The sequence below is a fragment of the Podarcis muralis genome, chromosome 6 (genome assembly GCF_964188315.1).
Source record: "Podarcis muralis chromosome 6, rPodMur119.hap1.1, whole genome shotgun sequence".
Lineage (NCBI taxonomy): Eukaryota > Metazoa > Chordata > Lepidosauria > Squamata > Lacertidae > Podarcis > Podarcis muralis.
The window spans coordinates 54,041,094-54,061,612 of NC_135660.1; the positions used below are offsets into that span (position 1 = coordinate 54,041,094).

Consider the following 20,519-nt stretch of genomic DNA (forward strand, 5'->3'; position numbering starts at 1 on the left):
TGCGGTGTTCATCTCGCTTTATTGGCCGAGGGAGCCGGAGTACAGCTTCCGGGTCATGTGGCCAGCATGACTAAGCGGTTTCTGGCGAACCAGAGCAGCGCACGGAAACGCCGTTTACCTTCCCGCTGGAGAGGTACCTATTTATCTACTTGCACTTTGATGTGCATTCGAACTGCTAGGTTGGCAGGAGCAGGGACTGAGAAATGGGAGCTCACCCCGTCGTAGGGATTCGAACCGCCGACCTACTGATTGGCAAGTCCTAGGCTCTGTGGTTTAACCCACAGCGCCACCCGCAGTCCCCACAAAACACCCACTGGTAAGTTACATTTTGACAAAAAAATGATGTTACTGGATGTCAACACATCAGTGATGAACAGCAGAAGACTGAATTTTCAAAGGTAAATAAATGCTTTTAAAGGGGCACCGTAGCTAAGCCCCCTCCTCCCAAAAGCAGGATCATTACTAACAAAACTGAAAACAAATCTGAAAGCGTAAGAACTGCATTGGCTTAGCTGAAATTACTACAATAGGTTTTCCGTATCTATCCATAATTCTCCTGCTGTACAGTAGTGACCTGAGCCCTCCACTGCAGATAACAAGAAATCTGATTAACTGCACAGTTATATAATGACTGTGCTTAATTCAGTTCACTCATTTACCTGTTTAAAAATTAAGGATGGAAATCTATTTAACGGTAAGGACTTTTAATTATTTTACAACAGATCCTTCCTGAAATAAATCCATTTACTATGGACATTTTTAGGACCAGAGGGGTCCAGAAACATAACCATTCCTCTCTCAGCCTTAATTCATTTCCTTTATTACAAGCGACCGCTCCATAACAAACAAACCCTTCCGTTCGTCAAACGTTTATGGCAGTTCTTGAAATCAGCACACATAGAATTCCTCCACTCCACTTCCCTCAACAAACCAAAATAAAAATACAGCTGGAGAAGAATACAGCAACAGTCCTTAACAAGCCTCCTCACTGAAAAAATATATTCAAATTTAAGCATTAAAATTATTCTAGAAATGATACTTGACTATTTCATTTTAGCCTGAAGCTTTAAAATTTAATTAAGTGGAAAAATCAATGGATATTTGGAACATGCAGTTGCAAGCATAACACCAGGAAAGTTATAAATATTTAAAATTAAACTGCACAACCAACAAAATTTTAATTATTCCAAAAGATACATAGGAGAAAGCGCCATTAAAATGATTTGTTAGATACAAAATGGCAACAACACTACAGGGGAATGTGGAAATAAAGCAGTTAAGTCGAGGATCACAACAAAAAAGGGGGTTCATCTAACATGAATGTTATTAAGTACCGATACATGAGTACATTTTTCTTTTTTTGTTCTAGTGCTAGCACGTTCCACAAAGCAGTTTCTTTTCATCAGACAAATAACCCTGCTGGAACAAATCCCAAATTCCTGATAAAGTTAATCCAAACGGCACATGAACAAGATTGGTGCTAAAGAGCACAGGAGTCAGCCGGCGCTGCTATAATCACAAGAACCCAACAGATGCGATGATTCTTTCAGTGCTGTGAACTCCGTTATCAGTGACAAGCACTTTGGCAAGAGCACAATGGTTACCCGATTTCTAGTTACTGGGCCTTTCCATCACACTGCCATCTTGGTTTCTCATCATTTCCCACCACCATGATGATTATAAATCTGAGAACAAGCAGAGTAAGAAGCACATAAGCTGGCCCTGGGCAAAGCAATGTCTCTCAGGGTGAGACTCCCTTTTTACTATGGTCACCTACTCTCTGGTTTATTGTACATATTACTAATATGATCTGAAACATTTTGTATGCTGCACTGTTTCGATAGCATTTTCTGATAGTTTCATTATTGCTATTAGGTTGCAGATCGATGAAACACAGCCAATCTTGGGTCTATTTATTTATTACGCTGTATTCATCAACAGCGTTTAAGGACCATACAAAGGTGCCTTTAGGCCAGGTGTTACATAAACCCCTATTAACCTCTCTGTAGTCTTGGATCTTGCGGGATCCATTACATTGGCAGCTACGTAATACTGTAACATTAATGGTTATTAATGTTTTTATACTTTTTACAATAAGAAATGGAACAGGATAATAACGGGAAAGTGTGGAAATGAAGTGGGAGAGGGAAATTTACATCATGGTATAGAGTACTATATTAAGGAGAAAGAGTTTCATAGGGAACGGTTATCTGTTGCTTTTGAATTCCAATATTGGATGGTCAAGGGCCATCTCTTGTTAAATCTACTTTACTGGTTACTGCTTGAAGCTTTCCTTTTGTACAGTGGTGCCTCGCAAGACGAAATTAATCCGTTCCGCGAGTCTATTCGTCTTGCGGTTTTTTCGTCTTGCGAAGCACGGCTATTAGCGGCTTAGCGGCTTTAAGAAAAAGGAAACAAACTCGCAAGAACTCGCAAGACGTTTCATCTTGCGAAGCAAGCCCATAGGGAAATTCGTCTTGCGGAACGACTCAAAAAATGGAAAACCCTTTCGTCTAGTGAGTTTTTCGTCTTGCGAGGCATTCGTCTTGCGGGGCACCACTGTATGTTAATTCTAATGATAGAGTGTCCCCCTACCCCACCCCATTAGTCTGTTACAGCCGGAGTGTTTTTATTTCTTCAGTGTTGAGCGATGCAAGGTTTAGCACCGGTCAATAAGCCTGTTTCCAACTGCAGAACTACACTTCTGATTGTAACATGCAGGAGTATTGTTTTCAAGTTCCTGGATAATACGTACTCAGCAATTTCCTGTTTTATATCCAATACTGTGGCCACAAATTGGGGTTGTGTGTGTGTGTGTGTGTGTGTGTGTGTGTGTGCGCGCAGCTGCAAAAAACATGCATAGAATCAGATCTGATCCACTTACACCTCCAAAAGAATATGTTTTCGTGATAGGTTGATTTAAAGAACGCTTCCTTTAAATTAACACTAATTAGTAGTGTTGGTATAGATTTTTGTGTTTTGTATTCTTGTTTTGAATTTCTCTGTTGTTAATAGCCCTGGGATCTTCAGATGAAGAGTGGTATATTATTATTATTATTATTATTATTATTATTATTATTATTATTATAGCAAGCATTCCCATTCAGCTTGTTGCATTGTAATATTACTTGCAGGCTTCCCATGAGCATCTGGTTCACTAACGTATTAACAGCATGATGGACTAGGTGAGCCACTAGCTTGACCCAGAAAATATTTATCTATTTAATCAGTTTTTTCCTCTGCTTTATGGCCAGAGATCTGCATTTTTTGCTGCTGCTATGTTTGCCCCTCATGGTAAAAAAATAACATTCCAACAATAGGTGGAAGTAATATAAAGCACATTCAGTATACTGCTTGGATTTAATCTAACCTATTGTTTTCTCACAGTTAGGATATCTGCCCACAGATGAGGTAAGAATTTATATATACAATATATATTAATAAGTGTGTGTCTCCATCACAAAGTTGCAGTAGAAATAAACATGGCATAAAATGACAAATGAAAATGACCCACACACATATACGTAAAGTTCAGAGTCTCCTCCTAAAGCAACAAGCTGCAAAGCTTTTCCTTACTTTTCACATTATAAATCTAACACTCCTGTTATCACTGATCATTACAAGAAGTGCCATCTAAGCCTATCTAAAAGCTCACACACGTAGCTGGGCTTGCCCCTAAAGCTATAAACAACCTACGCCTGTGAATAAACACGGCTCTAATTTGCAAGTCAAATAAGCCCACCTACAAATCACATAAGCCCACACTAGCATTACCCGAAAATATACTCACCCCTCCCAGAAAACTCATAATAATTCAGCATCTGGAGATGAAAGGTTCTAAATCAGGGATGGGGAGCCTGTGGACATCCAGGTGTTGCTGAACATCAACTTGCCTCAACACCTGCCAGCATTGCTGATGCTCAGTGTTCCAGGGAGAGGCACTCCTACATCTGGAGGGTCGCAGGTAAGCAACCACTGTTCTAAATGTTCAGGCTAGAGGGTACTTTGTATAATTTAACACCATGGCTTATTGGAAATGAATTGTCCCCAAGTTAAAGCTTCTTCACAACCAGGGTTCTTTACAAACACTCGTTGACTTTTCCTTCCACAAAACGTTTTCAATACTCTAGCCACAGCAGGTATTTGCCTCTATGGGACTCTGGTTTCTTAAAAAGAACCTCCAGAAGCATCAACCTAGGCAGAGGTTCCATCCCCTACCTATTCAGGGCCAGCAGTACCATTAAGCAGAGTGGGGCAGCTGCCTCGATGTGGCAGATGATGAGGGAAGGAGTGTGGTGTTGAGGTGCTAGAGGAGAGGGCTGTGGCTGCCCCACAGAGCCTGCCCGGCAGCCCTTAAGCCTGCCTGCTGGTCAAAAGCAGTGGAAGATACCAGGATTGAAATTAGATTCAGCTGTCCTTCCCACCATCTTTCAATATATGGAATGAAGGGGGCAGAAAGATCTCATCCTTTGTTTCAAGCAGCAAAAATGTCTTGGTTGGGGGCTGCTGAGCAGTTGAGCTGGTCTTTTGAGCGTTGAGCTTCAATCCACAGTATTTTATACTATGTTGGGCAAAATATATTGCAGCAACACTGTTGTGGGTGAGTGGTCCTGGGGTGGGTGGTGCTCCTGTTAGGATCAGAGATGAATCAAACTATTTCTCCAAATGCTGATCTAGTACTTTGGAGGATTTGTGAATTCTTACCTAGGACCATGTCAATGAGCTTGCTGGGCCTTGAACCTTAAGACTTTCTATTTGCAAAACATGTATTGTACCCACCAAGCTATGAGCCTTCCCTTACAGAAATTCTCACCTCCTTCTGCTGCATGTGTAAAACTAGACCAGTTTTAAACATTTGGTAGGCCTAATAAAAACTACATATTAAGGTATAGAATGCTAAAGGAAACATTTGGTTTCAAATTCTTCGAACCCACATTACTAATGTAGGAACAACATATAAGCGTCTGCCTAGACAGCTAACCAAGTACAGTGGTACCTCACAAGACGAATGCCTCGCAAGACAAAAAACTTGCTAGGCGAAAGGGTTTTTTGTTTTTTGAGCTGCTTCGCAAGACGATTTTCCCTATGGGCTTGCTTCGCAAGACGGAAACGTCTTGCAAGTTTGTTTCCTTTTTCTTAACACCGTTAATACAGTTGCGACTTGACTTCGAGGAGCAACTCATAGAACGCGGTGTGGTAGCCTTTTTTGAGGTTTTTAAAGACTTTGGTGATTTTTGAAGCTTTTCCAAAACTTTCCCAGCACCGTGCTTCGCAAGACGAAAAAAATCGCAAGACAACAAAACTCGCGGAACAAATTAATTTTGTCTTGCGAGGCACCACTGTAGAGTATATTCTTTGGGACTAGACCATACCATCATTAGGAAACCTGAAGTTGGAAAGGGTCATTACATTCTCTTTTCATAGATTTTTCTTTTCACTACAAAATTAATTACAATTCAATTTCATAACCATCACTTGAATATTGTCATTACAGGAAATTACAACTCTGATCCAGAAATGAAGAAAGAGGAGGTGTCAGTACAGAACATGTTGAGTTAAAAAAGAAGAATTGCTAAAAGGTTAATGGCAACTAAGACAAGAAAGAATAAACAAGCAGGCAAGAATATGATAATAGTTTATTTCCATGTTTCAGAAGACCAGAAATACACAAAAACAAAGAGGAAACAAGCCAGTTGAAATCTACAGCAAATAGATTGCTCATGCGTTTAACAGCCAAGAAAGTGCTTGAAGAGAGTACAGAAGATTAGGTGGGGGAAATATTTCCATATGGATTCTGCCAGGCACCTTCAGCAGTCAGAGAGTTACTTACTGATTTGGTTGTTGTCATTCACAAAATCCTCAGAGCCATCGTTGTCATCTTCATCATCTCCAGATGAAAGAACATCTGAAGTTTAAAAATTTAACATTGTTCACCTACTACACATTGCAAGCAAGCACACCTATTTTCTGGACTCATGTTGTTTCTTTTATGTCACATCTGGAACAGATCTTCTTTAAGAGAAGCAGCATCACACACTTTATGGCATATATATATATATTGCCCATGATCCACTGAACCTATATGTTTATGTAGGCAAAAACTGCGTACACAGCCAGAGGCTTCTTTGAAGTATCTGCTGCTAAGGAACCTCCAACTGAGTGCACCGTTCATCCCTGCATGTACATATAGTCTAGTTGGGTCATGGCCATAGATGTTTCCAAGCAAAGTTTCTTATTCTAAAGGGCTGCTGCTATTTTCTCCCTTTGAAAATTAAACACAAAAAAATGACAACAAGAAAAGATTATTTACTTGTTTCTGAACAAGTGCATGTGGTTTACAGGGTGTGTGTGTGTGTGTGTGTGTGTGTGTGTGTGTGTGTCTTTGAAGGTTTCGATACTTTAAAAAAATGAAGTTCTGGTATAGTTGATCATGGAGAAGATTTGGAGAACAATTTCAAATGATGGGTGTTGTTATTTTCTAACATGATTGTGCAGTAGAACCAAGTATTGTCTCCACATTCGTTACCCAGTTCTCTTAATTATCCATACACACTCTGCCCCAGTCCCAAGTATACATCTAAACAGGCCCACATAAATTACCAGTCATTTGAACCAAATTAAGGTTTTTTAAAAAAATTATCTCTTTGTCAATGAATCAGATTTTAGGTTATATACAAGTGGTGGGGAAGGAAATGCAGAAGGAAATGCAGCTCTTAAGCTGAAGAAAGGTTCCCCATCCCTGCTGTATAAAGTTTGTGGCTGTATGTACCAGAGTGGGAGGGTAGAACTATCAAACAGAAGTTTTCTTAAACTGACATCACTATAAACTTCTTTTATATTATTTCATTGAAACATTATTCTACCACCCTTCATCAAAGCTGACTCCAAGGTGGCTTTATTAATACAAATGCATGGGGTGGCTTTTGAAAATAATGGGACTATGCAGAAATGGCAAAACTGACAGTGAAATGGTGAATTTTTTTAATAGAATGGAGGACTTCTGTGGACTATTAAAAAAAATATTATAGTCAAATCACGGGCAGGAAGAAAAGTGATAAAATAATTGTAATAGAGAAACTTTTTTGCAATAGATAATGATATAATGCAGCAGAAAAAGTATGAGTAAAAACATTGTGGAGGTGAGGGTGGGAAGTCAACTAGTGAAACAATGTAATTATTTGATTTGAAGGTTATTGTGAAAATGTTTGAAAAATGTATTTAAATATATATATTTCATAAAGCAACAAATAAGATATTCCACATTATTATTATTATTGTTGTTGTTGTTGTTGTTGTTGTTGTTGTTGTTGTTATTACCCCACCCATCTGGCTGGGGTTTCCCAGCTACTCTGGGTGGCTCCCAACAGAATATTAAAAACACAGTGACACATCAAACATTAAAAACTTTGCTAAACAGTCCATAGCATTTATATATAGCAGTCCATAGCGTGCGCACACACACACACACACACACACACACACACATCTCTCTCTCTCTCTCTCTCTCTCTCACACACACACACACACACACACACACACACACACACACACATTAGGTGCTTGAAAGAAGAACAAGCTTTTCCCCCTGGCACCTACGGTAATAGAGCCACCTGAGAGGGTGAATTGCCGGGTACCACAGCTAAAAATGCCACCCACTTTACCATCCAACAGGGGAAATGATCTAAGAGCATGAGCAAGCTGGCAAAATAAAGAATATTATATACGACCAGAATGTCTCTTTAATGCTTGAGCAGAAACTGGCTATACATACGCATATAATAAATTTAGGTTACAGCTATTTGCATGTAGTAAAAAAGCAAACTCACCTGTAATATTTATAATGAAGTAGAGGGTCTCACTGTCTACAGCCCTAACAGCAGTGCAAGCATAAAGGCCTGAATCTTTGGGCGAACTATCTTTAATCCGCAAGTATTCCCCAGTCATGATTGTTCGATTGCTGGGCATTAAATGGACCCCATCTTTAGTCCAAGTGATCTTGATTGCATCTTTCAGTTGACAGTGCAACATCAAAGAGTCTCCCGGAAGTATAGAGTATACATCAGGCTGAGAGATTTGATATTTGGTTGGTGGCTCTGCAAAAGTGGAAAGTAGGTGGGCACAGAAGAAGGGTGGAGAAGGGACAAAGGGTGGGGAGAGAAAATTTCCAACAATTGTCAGTGAAGGCCCTCTTTGAAAATGTGTGAATTTTTCATAAAATTGGGGAAAGGCAAGCAAAACTGATGAAGCAGCTTCATCCACGATGTGCTGCAAGCTTACAGGACAGAGTATAAAAAGTAGAAGGCATGGCTTTGGATAAGAAAACCACAAGTTCGAGGAAGGTGGCGATGCTTAGGCCGGGAAGTGTGCAGTCTGACTATACGCTACAACACAAGAATCCTAGTAACTTGATAACCGCATCTGATGAAGTAAGCCCAGAGCTTATGCAAGCTCAAGTTGCAATAAATTAGTTTTTTTAAGTGCCAAGTGACACTCTGTCTTCTTTGCTAATAATTTACAGCCTCCCATGCTGTGGAGTGCATGCAAGGAGAGGGGTGTATGAACAAATTCTCAGTATTACAGCTAATCACTTCTAGCTCTAGAAAAGGGACTTGGAACATGTGGCCATTCAGATGTTGTGGGACTCCCAGCATTCATCAGCCCTGGCCAGCAGGGCCAATAGTCAAGGATGATGTGAATTGAGAGTCCAGTGAGTCACAGGTTCTCAACTCTGTTCTAGAGGGAAGGCCATATACAACACAATTATGAATACATTTAAGTGAGAGATGTTCATTTCTTGGAACAGTGTTCACAATTTATACCCACTTTGGGGGAGCAAGTGTTGGCAATTTACAAACCCAAGCGCAAGGTAGGTAGCCTTCTCACACTTTTATTGTCCTTGCAATGTCCTGAACTGGACAAGCTAAGTAGCATGTAACCTTCACCAAAATCAGAGGTGTGATTTGAGCTACATCCTGTTTCTCTGTCGGTAGAATTTCGCACATGAGGACAGTGACTAATCCTTCCGTAAATTAGCTCTGCAGAACCACTGATTATTTTTCCACATAAAAAAATGTTCCCCTCACAGCCTCTTCTCCAATTTGCACCATCAAGGAAAAGCAATTCTTCATTTTCACAGAATAAGATTGTGTGACTGCTATACATACTGAAACTGAGGCCTAAACAATATTTTTATACAAATGTTAACATTTTACATGTTTAGATTTTACAACTGGGTCTCAAAATGTTCAACAGATCGAATTATTTGGCAAGCAAGTATTCTATGAACTCTCGTACAATTTTACACTTCTTTTTTACAAACTTGATGAGGTAATTATGGATTCCATCAATCCATTATACAGGTGTTACAATTTGCACCAACCGAGGGTTGTTAGGAGAGCGGGGGGGTCGGGGTCATTATCCAGATGGAGAATGAGCTGTTTTCTGCATATATATTTTATATCAGTAAAAGGTTAAATCCAAGAAATGTAGCAAAAATGTCACAGAACGAATGATTGATTTTAGGTTTGCTGACACTTCAGAACAAGCAAGACTGGTTTACTTTATAGAATTGCATTCACTGTTCTCCGTAACCACTGCAGCTCATTCTATCTGGTGTAGTAAATTTGTTTTACTGAGCTTAGTTGTGGCCAGCATTTCCCAGGAGTCTTTGAAATTGACCTTCAAAAAGAGTGTATATACAGTGGTACCTCAAGTTACAGATGCTTCAGGTTACAGATGCTTCAGGTTACAGACTCCACTAACCCAGAAATAGTGCCTCGGGTTAAGAACTTTGCTTCAGGATGAGAACAAAAATCGTGCAGTGGTGGCACAGCAGCAGCGGGAGGCCCCATTAGCTAAAGTGGTACCTCAGGTTAAGAACAATTTCATGTTAAGAACCGACCTCCAGAACGAATTAGGTTCTTAACCCAAGGTACCACTTTATGTAGATCACTTTATTAAGATACCAATTTTGTCCAGTGTCTAAATAACCCAGTGAGGGACTTTACCAACTATTTTTTTTAAAAAAAAAAAAACCCACCCCAAAAGGCTAGAAATGGAACATGTAGCCACAACATGGCAGGTTGATGTTAAATTCCCCATTTAATAATCCAGTGATTATAAAGCCAGGAAGAAGCATTGGGTCTTCATGTTTCCTGCCTCCCATTGCACACCAGCTTTCATACTGTGAGATCCTAGACCATTCAGATGCAGCCTTCACTGATCGTATGTTCTTCAGATGTTTTGGACTAGAAATGGATTTGATGGAAGCTGCAGTCCAAAGCATCTGGTGAGAACCAATTTAGCGAAGGCTACTTTAAAATACAGCCCCATGTTAGAACTGAAACATAAAACTGTGGCTTAATGTTTATTTACTAACCAGGATCAAATCATGGTTTAATTTCCTGGTCAGTAAACAACCATTCTACCAGAGCTCCTTAGTTTGGACAAAATGGGAAGTTAGTCTAAAGAGATCAGGACTGCGGCGCCCAAGGCAGTGTGTGAAGGGAGAGGTGAGGAATAAGCAGGCACAGCTCTCATTCCCAGCTTCCTAAACCATAATTAAAGAATCTGGGAACATTTCAGTTGAAAAGGCCTGAATGTCTCCATCCACTATTCTGGCAGCACTTGCGTGCTAAAAAACCCCACTCTTTTTTACTTTGTTTTTTAATAAGCATCCACTGAGTCCACTTTCAAGAGATGGTAAAAGTTAAATTTGACCATAGTTAGGAAAGAAATTGCTAATGATTCAGAAAAAGAAAAGTTCTCTTGGGATGTGCACTGGGCATATAATCTACAGTATAATGCAATTTCAGGATACTCCTTAATACAGTATTCTTATTCCCACCAAGTTTTCCACTTTTTCAGCCCAACCAATTCTGTGGCAACTGAGCATGCTTAGTCCACATTGGGCTGAGGTTTCCTCCCCTTGGTGTTCTTTTTCGTTAAAGATTTGTTTGTACTTCTGCTAACCTTGGAGAATGCCGCCGCCACCCCAGAGTGGTGCTGCCATTACATGAACTACATGAGCATCATCCTTGAACTTCAAAATTAAAAGGAACTGATGCTCCTCCTGTGACTAAGAATGCCGTGGCAAACATAGGATATCAAGAATCCTCATGACATATAAATTAGTTTGGAAATCAATATCTATTTCAGGTAAGCTTTTTGTTCTGCCAAATTCAAATCTAACAGCACTTAAAGACTGTCACTTTTTATAATGTTTGCCTATAAACTCTCCCAGCACAGTTTTTGACGATGTGCCCAAAAGCAAACAGAGAACAGGTGGGATACTACAGCATTGTGCTGTCCAATTCTTTCATGTGAAAAGTCCTACAGGTTTAAGCACTTAAGGAGTTCCAGCCAACATGGAAACTGCTCTGCTCTGCAGAATTAACCCATCTCCCACTGTAGTGCTCTCCGCCAAGCTTGTAAAAATACTTATTACACTTACATGGAGCTTAACACACAAAAAAACTATGAAAGATAAGCTCCTGCACTGACTTACAACAAAATTTTGAACTCATTGCTTTACGCGTCCTATGGGTGAAGACTGAAGAAAGGAAGTTCAGACCCCCGTAGGGTCTTTCAGCCCATCACATGACTTGACTGGCAGCTGCCATTGGAGTCTGTGCAATTCTCCAGCTCCTAAAGGAGAGAGACCTTGCTTCCCAAGGGATGCCTCCCTTGTTCCAAGTTTAACACTACAGCAAGCAAGATAGCTTGGCCCTTAGTGCTAGCCAAGGAGATAACATCTTTATTCCTTAAGCAGCAAAGTAAGCCTCAATTTGGGACGCAGGTGGCGCTGTCGGTAAAACCTCAGTGCTAGGACTTGCCGATCATATGGTCGGCGGTTCGAATCCCCGCGGCGGGGTGAGCTCCCGTCGTTCGGTCCCAGCTCCTGCCCACCTAGCAGTTCGAAAGCACTCTTAAGTGCAAGTAGATAAATAGGTACCGCTTTATAGCGGGAAGGTAAACAGCGTTTCCGTGTGCTGCGCTGGTACTGGCTCGCCAGCTGCAGCTTCGTCACGCTGGCCACGTGACCCGGAAGTGTCTTCGGACGGCGCCGGCTCACGGCCTCTAGAGCGAGATGAGCACGCAACCCTAGAGTCGGACATGACTGGCCCGTACGAGCAGGGGTACCTTTACCTTTACCTTTAAACCTCAATTTCCCAGTCTAACCTGCAACTAATTATTCAGAGCTGGCTGGAATAGAAAGAACTAAGAGAAGCTACTCGTTCCTCTTGGTTTTTTTTATATCTGCTGCATAACAAGTTTGGTGAACTGGTTACCTGCAATGCCTTGCCAATTGCTGTGATAAATAAATATCGCCAGACCGCAGCTCACCAGATTTCTGATCAGATGCTAATATTTGGCAAAAAATTCCCTCAGCAGGATATGAGAAGTCCTACTCAGGTGTTTAAGGTTCATTTCATGGAGATGAACTCAATGTCTCTGCCCCCTCTGTAGTATTCCAAACAGCCCATCCACTGATTTTTTAATTAATGAAAAGCAATTTTCTGATGTCTTAGAAAGTGATATAACTGTTTATATTACTTGTATAGCAAACTGATATAACATGTTTATATTACTTGTATAGCAAGGCCAACATCTTGAAGTTGCCGTGCTTGCCTGATATTTTATTTGCAACTGGCATCCATTTACTTTTTGCTAATGAACTCACGAAATGGAAAAATTTCCACGGGAAAATACGGCACTGGTATTTTTTCTGGAGGGGAAATTTATTTTGGAAAACCTTGTGTAGGCTCTCCATATGACTCAGAACCCCTGAGCTAGTACAGAAGGCTCCCTTCTGCAAACAGTCACACTGCATTGTCTGGAGCACTGCAGAGCTAGGTTGAGAGCCAGTGGCCACAAAGAACACATCCCCACAAATCTTTCACTTGATGAAGAGCATGTGGATTTCAACGCCTGAATAGGGCTAGAGACATGCAGCTTACTAAGTTCTTTCTACTATATGAACTGCCCATCAGTAGGAGAAACTCAAAAGTAGCCAAGTGTGTCTCCTAGAACTGTAGGAGGCTGAGCTCATCTCTTTCTGCCGAGGAGGTGGAACCCTGGAAGCAATGGGAAGCTTGTTCTGCTGCCCGTTATAGATAATTTATCCCTTTATCCCATTCAAAACTTGGATGAAAAAGCAGTGACACAGGCACAAACCTAGTTTCCTGATCAAACCTTGGGCCCTTTTTCAAAGTCTGTTCTTCTCTTTAAGGAAATATGAAAACATATTCCAGTTTTTTACAACCAAGAAATATTACATGCTTGTTCTAAGAAGCAGGTATTGAAGGTCAAAAAAATAAATAAATTCAGCAGGATGTTGCAGATCTTTCCCATGTCTTTTACTGGTGCCATAAAAAGGGGCTGAAGTAAAAAAGAAAATTGGAGCTAACTTCTGGGTTGTTATTGCAAAATTCTCATGGACCAGTCTAAGAATGTGCTATTGCCCGCCCCCCAAATGTTGTAACCAACTAGGGTTGCCATACATTCAGATTTTCCAGTTGGCAGTAGTGTCTGGGCGGAAATCCGGAAAATGTCCAGGAAAATCCGGACATATGGCAGCCCATGGCAGCAGTGCCATTTTCCCCATAAAAATAGCTCAAAAGCGGCATTTATTTTTGTGCTTTTGCCCAAAAAGCTCAACAACTTTTTTGTCTGGATTTTCACTGTTTGAAATATGGCAACCCTACAACAGACAGATTGTTTCCCACTGCAAGATGTCTCTAAAATAAAATTAAGAGGATGCTGAGCTTTAGACGAGCTGCTAATCAAAGTATAGACTTAACCGTGTTTGTCATACGAAAAGTCCTACAGAAAGTATAAAAAGCCCACCCCACCCCACCCCGGCAACATGCTTTAAGAGACAATTACACAAGTGCTTTGGATCAAAGAACATGGCTTCTATTAAAATACCATCCTCAGAAATAGTCTACCACTGACTGCCTTTTAAATAATAATAAAAATACAAAATCACCCAACTAGCTCACAGCTGCTTCCTTATTTATCATCCATCCATGGAATCTAACGAAACGGGTTTTGTAAACACAGGCTACAAATATTAGGCAAACACCATCAATTAAAAAAAAACCCACCTAAAGTATCATTCTTGCCTTATACGTATGGTAAATGCTTCCCCATTTTAAAAATGTATCTCTTTTTAGCCTTGTGCAAAGTGGATTGTAAACCTCTGAAGTTATCTCTCTCCATCTTGGATCAAGTAATGGCCAGTTCCTGCTTAGCTTCTCTGGCATAGCTGAGCCTTACCCTGTACTGATACCATGGGAAATGAGAAGGCTGTGCAGGATGAGTGGATGAAGTGGCTACATCCATCAAAGGACACCTTTCCAGAGCCAATGGCACTGACATGGGAAATCATTTATCCTGCTCTCCCAAGTTGGGCATCTACAGGCATTTGTTGCAGAGTGAGGCAAAGTAAAAACACTCAAAGTGGTGAGCAGGCTTGTTTCTCTCTCTCTCTCTCTCTCTCTCTCTCTCTCTCTCTCTCACACACACACACACACACACACACACACACACACACACATGATAAATGTAATGCCTGTACGTGTTGCCTCACATCTCAGGTTCTACAAATGCTAAAAAACAACAAGGAAAGCTGAGAAGGTAGGAATTATGGTTACTCAGGGGAGGGAACTGCTCCCACTCTAGGACTCCCATGCCTCCCAAACCATAGAGCCTCCCCATGTCAAACATTTATTGGTTTGGCATGGGGCTTGGCTTGAGCATGCAGAAGCAGCAACCATAAAAGATCGGCCCTGAATAGATGCTGCTGCCAACTGACATACTACTAGACAACTTCTCATCCTTCAAATATTAACACTGCAGGCCTAACAAAAGCCCTATAATGAAGTACTACACATTTTTAAATGGTCGCTCCTCCTTCGGGAAAGCTTTGAAGCCCGCTTGTTTCCAGTAGTCTACTCAAGAGGGATTTCCTATACTGCACTGTAGAATTGTAGAGGTGGAAGGGACCCTAAGGGTCATCTAGTCCAACTCCCTGCAATGCAGGAATCTCAACTAAAGCCGTCCAAACTGTGCTTTGAAACCACCAGTGAAGGAGAGTCCGCCACCTTCTGAGGGAGTCCGTTCCACTGTTATTCCTCAGAAAGTTATTCCTTGTGTTTAGTTGGAATCTCCTTTCTCATAACTTGAAGCCATTGGTTTGGGTCCTACTCTCCAGAGCAGGAGAAAACCAAGCTTGAACTTCTTTTGTATGGATTTACCTGCCAGATTGTTGGTTGGCTGGTTTGGAAGGGGGGCAGAGGAGGGATATGTATTTTTAAAAAAATATTTTTTCAACGTTGTGAAATATTGTTCATGTTTATTATCTTAAAATTATTTATTCTATTTATTAGATGAATAACTAGTCTCCAAGTGACTTACAACATTTTAATAGCATAAAGACTATTGTGAAATCAGAAAATTAATTATTATATTTTATTGTATCACTATTATCATTTGTATTTTGTATAAGTCACCTGGAGTGAGCATGACTCTTGAGGGCAGCCTATAAAATTCTTGAAGTAAATAAATAAAATATTCATTTAGGTTGCTCTATGGTTTGATATCAACATATCTTCTTTTGGTTTTGTTCTTGTTTTTAAATAATGGATTGGGACCTAGACACTGCACTTAATATGCTGAGCAGAGTTACGGGGGGGGGGGAGTATTTTATTTTAATAAATAAATGCCATTGTTCTCATGTTGTCCTGTTAGTAATTTGAGCAACAACAAGAAAAATAGCACAGATTTTTACATTAATGTCAGGGCCAGCCAAGGTATTTTCCTACCTGAGGCGCAAGCGCAACAGGTGGTACTCACCTCACCTCAGGCAAAGTGCACAGTTCCCAAGGCCTACAAAGCTATTCTATCACCTGAGAAAGAAAATCCAGTGTCTCTTCCACCTGCCCAGGAGTAAAATCAAAGCAATAAGAAATTCAGTAAATCTAACAATTTGTTGCCTTTTTGTGACATCAAGATCAGCTGACAGAGGTGGCAGCTTCATTCTACCTAATGGTAGAACCGGCCCTGATAAATGAATAGGTCAAACCACTTCTGTGCAAGTCACAAATCATTAAGCTTGCCTAAGCGCTTATCTGTGCCTTTATCTTCTACCTGTGCCCCTTCCCCCCTTACTCAGAGCTAAAATTCATGTTACTCAGGCAAAGATGCCCCATGGTCAGTATTCCATAGGTAAAGGTACCCCTGCCCGTACGGGCCAGTTTTGACAGCCCATCTCACTCTAGAGGCCGGGAGCCAGCGCTGTCCGGAGACACTTCCGGGTCATGTGGCCAGTGTGACGAAGCTGCTCTGGCGAGCCAGCACCAGCGCAGCACACGGAAACACCGTTTACCTTCCCGCTAGAAAGCGGTACCTATTTATCTACTTGCACTTTAGGGGTGCTTTCGAACTGCTAGGTGGGCAGGAGCTGGGACCGTAGACGGGAGCTCACCCTGCCGCGGGGATTCGAACCGCCGACCATGCGATCGGCAAGCCCTAGGCGCTGAGGATTTATCCACAGCGCCACCCGCGTCCCTATACCTTAGCATAAAACCACAGAGTTCCATAGAAACTTTGCCACTGTGCATGCACCAACTTTTTCTTTTGGTATCGGTGAGAAACACAGGATTCCTTAGATTCCGAATTTTACTGTGTTGAAGAGAGAGATTAAAAAACGATGCTGCAGTAAATGAAGCAGCAACATTATGAAAGAGAACGTCCATGAACCCAGTTTTCTGCCAGCCTAGAGTACATTCTGTTGATCAGATTTTGGGGGGCAGGGGAAGGAGGAGTATATTTTTTTGTTGACTTCAGACAGCTGCCTGTCCTATTAGCAGGCAAGATGATGGGGTGCAACCAGATCTAGGAGAAAGAAGACAGAGCATGTGGGCTAGTCTGGTGTAAGGGAGAGACAGGGCAGGAGTTAGACACTGTGCTTCTCAAACTTGGGTCCCCAGCTGTTATTGGACTACAACTCCCATCATCCTTACCTAGAGCAAGTGGTCATGAATGATGGGAGGAGGAGTTGGAGGTTTCCCCCTGTATGAACAGGCACACATACCTTTATAAGTTTAAAATATAGTCATACCTTGGGTTACAGACGCTTCAGGTTGCGTTTTTTCAGGTTACGGACCCGCCGAAACCCAGAAGTACTGGAACGGGTTACTTCTGGGTTTCGGGGGTCGTCCATGCTCAGAAGCGCCGAATCGCAACCCATGCATGCGCAGATGCGCCACTGCGGGTTGTGAATACTGCAGGTTGCGAACGTGCATCCCGCACAGATCACATTCGCAACCCAAGCGTCCACTATATAACTATTATCCTTTTTTATTATTTATTGAATTTATGGATTGCTTCCCATGAAAATATCTCAGTGTGATTAACCATTTTTTAAATAATGAAAAAATCATAAATAATAAATTACATCAAATCAAAAACAGCCATGGACAATTCCCCACCCCCCGCTAAACTTCTGTGCACCGCTCAGCAAACTGGTCTCAGCATTAAAAAGCTTTGAAACCACATTGTCCATATGTGGGGTTTTCTGTGCAACTATCAACTTTTCCAGCTGTGCTGATGAATATTCAGTAAGCCCATCATAAACATCCTCTTGGACGATGAAAGTCCTCCTCTGCCAAGGACAGCCCTACAAAAAGGCAGTGAGTCCTCCCCCCCCCTCCTCTAAATACAAAAAAAGACTTCAGTAGCAGAACAATGCAAAGGAAAGGAATTTGGCTGAATTTTCGAACTCTTTGACAAACTACCAAACTCATACGCTGGGAACTTTAATTATAATATACAAGCAGGAAAGTGTGATAAATATGAGATTGTTGTTTGTGCATGGGAGGGGGGGGCGGAGAGCTGTTTCTCTCATTGTACTCTGAGGCAGATATATCCAAAACAAAGAGCACATTTTCCAACACTTTTATAGGAGGACTCCTAAATCTGGAAATGCAAAACTGAGACTTAAGAAATCTGCTGTTCCGTTATTACTGATATTTAAGATAAATGCAAAAGGGAAAATGGAGACTCTGCTTCCATTTACAGCCACACAGACTTTCAAGGCTCAAGTTATGGCTGAGGAGTTTTCAGAAGGGAAAAAGATAATGCGAAGCAGCAAACACAGTAAAAACTGGTTCAAGTTATAGTGTGCCTGAAAAACAGAACTGACTACTCATGACCGGAAAGGGGAAACTGGCCCCTTTGGAGTCAGCTGGAATGAGCTCCCTCACCAGACACGCTACTCTGCTATAGGTGAGGGATCCTGTGTTTCAGACTCCGAACCATATAACTAGCAGGGTAACAGTTCACTGCAGCATGAACTGTGCTTGCATCTTAGGTCACATTTACATCACACATTTAAAGCATTATGACACCATTTTAAACAGCCAAGGCTTCCCCCAAAGAATTCTGGGAGCTGCTTAGTGCTCTGAGAGTTGTTAGGAGCCCCCCTATTCCCCTCACAGAGCTGCAATTCCCAGAGTTCCCTGGAAAGACGGATTGCTGGTTAAACCACCATCAGAACTGTAGTTCAGCGAGGGGATCTGAAGTCTCCAAGGTCCTATTTCAGCACTCTAAACCAACATGCACTATTGTGCCCAGGGAAGGTCTCCGTAAATATAGTTCAAGCATGCACAATGTGCAAGAGACCGATTGCCTTTCCTGCTCAGGAAATGTCTGCACTGGCTTGGCTCTCTTACCCTTAGATATGCCCACATTTTACTGGATGCCAAGCCAAGACACCCACCCTCCATTCTGGGCAGAGGAGAAATGTGAAAAGCTTCATTGTGAGTAAGGGTGGCGGTAGCTAATACAGGTGTTTTCCTAGACAGTGGTACCTCGGGTTAAGTACTTAATTTGTTCCAGAGGTCTGTTCTTAACCTGAAGCACCACTTTAGCTAATGGGGCCTCCTGCTGCTGCTGCACCACCAGAGCACAATTTCTGTTCTTATCCTGAAGCAAAGTTCTTAACCTGAAGCACTATTTCTGGGTTAGCGGAGTCTGTAACCTGAAGCGTATGTAACCTGAGGTACCACTGTATATGGGGCAGCTGATGAGGAAGAATATGCCTGCCTTACATGATTTTGGGATCCCACCTCTTTTTCACCTGATTTAAATCTGCCAGCCATGTTGTCTTGTGCCATGCCACCACAGTAGCCATTTTCTGACTGATGTTCACTGCCCTTTCTTGAAATTCCAAATGTGTCCACTGGCCTAAAAGGGTTGGCAAGCCCTGCTCTAAACACTACACTACTACTCACACACTTCAGTGCTTTGAATATTCAAAAGTGCCATACGAATACTAAGTATGACATTTATACTGATACCATCTGCCCTGTGTGAAGGATGAAGAGAGAAGGGAAAACAAACAAATACACCACCAGGGTCTGCTCCAGACAGGCTGTCCCCTCCTCACTACAGGGCCAGCTGGCACCATCTGCCCTGTAGGAAAGGACATGTGGTGTTGGCTCTTGTTTCTTTGCCTGTTGTTTGCTTTTGTGAGTGTGTGGTTCTTGGTGTATCTGTTGTGTTTTACAAACGATGTTAGCCACTTTAAGAAACCTAGTCAAAAAGCAGGGTATAAATCTGCTAAGTAAATAAATAAATGAACTCTGTATGACAGGAGTCTCTCCCCACCCCCCACCCCAGGGAACCAACAAGGGGAATCAACAAGAGAAACCAACCAAGATCCAAGTATTCCATCCAAAGAACAAAAAGTGACAAAACAGAGGACCCAGTTCTAAAATGCAGTGTAGCAGGAAATTACTCCACAGGACTATATGGCAATGATCTTGGCCCCAACATGCGGAAGTCTACCATTACCTTGTCACCAGCTTTACTGCAGGGCCAAAATGGATGCAGCAGAAACAAACCTAGTTGCCAAAGCATGAACATGCATAGAAAAATACAATATTTCACTCAGAAGGTGTGAATTTCATTGAATAATTTAACCAGCTAAGCCCAGTTCCAATAAAAATAAAACAATACTGCACCATACTGCTCTTAACTCAAGAGTATCAAGTCACGGTATTTTCACATTGTGAAAAGCAGCCCGCATTCAACCGAACTAAAGCCTTTCAATGACTTTCTTCTATGCTGTCATATGAAAAGAATATTGCACTTGGGTGGCAAGTTGTGGCCAGACAGGACAATTGCTCCACAAAAGTCAGAGCTAATCACTCACACCTATTAATCACTCACTATTCCATTACGATTTTGACAAGATTTGCCCCATCAGTGGTAGGCACCCATGAGGTCTCTCATTTTCCCCAGGATAGACACACTCAGCTACCTTAGCCATTTAAACTGCTTAAGCACGCTTGCTATTAGGAGAGCCTGACTAGCTATTACCTTACACACACACACACACACTGAGATTGAAGGGCATCATAAAGCTAAATGACAGAGACATGACTATAGTGTCTTGCCTCTTTATTTAAAGATAATTAGCTGACATGGAGGTGCATGGCTTTGAGTGTTTT

The 20,519-nt window shown here is 41.6% G+C and overlaps 1 protein-coding gene across 8 annotated transcripts in view; it reads right to left on the minus strand.

The window, feature by feature from the left end:
• The window catches only part of FGFR2 (fibroblast growth factor receptor 2), a 143,770-nt gene that overhangs the window by 73,801 nt on the left and 49,450 nt on the right, over positions 1-20,519 (minus strand). For 5 of the 8 annotated variants that reach the window (XM_077930292.1, XM_077930290.1, XM_028730070.2 and 2 more), the window contains exons 3-4: positions 7,827-8,093; positions 5,831-5,905 (exon numbers count right to left, since the gene is read on the minus strand). The exons of the other annotated variants lie outside the window; for them this stretch is intronic. In XM_077930292.1, the coding sequence (XP_077786418.1) occupies positions 5,831-5,905; positions 7,827-8,093 (342 nt within the window). The remainder of the gene's footprint in view (positions 1-5,830; positions 5,906-7,826; positions 8,094-20,519) is intronic. 8 annotated transcript variants of the gene reach the window in all.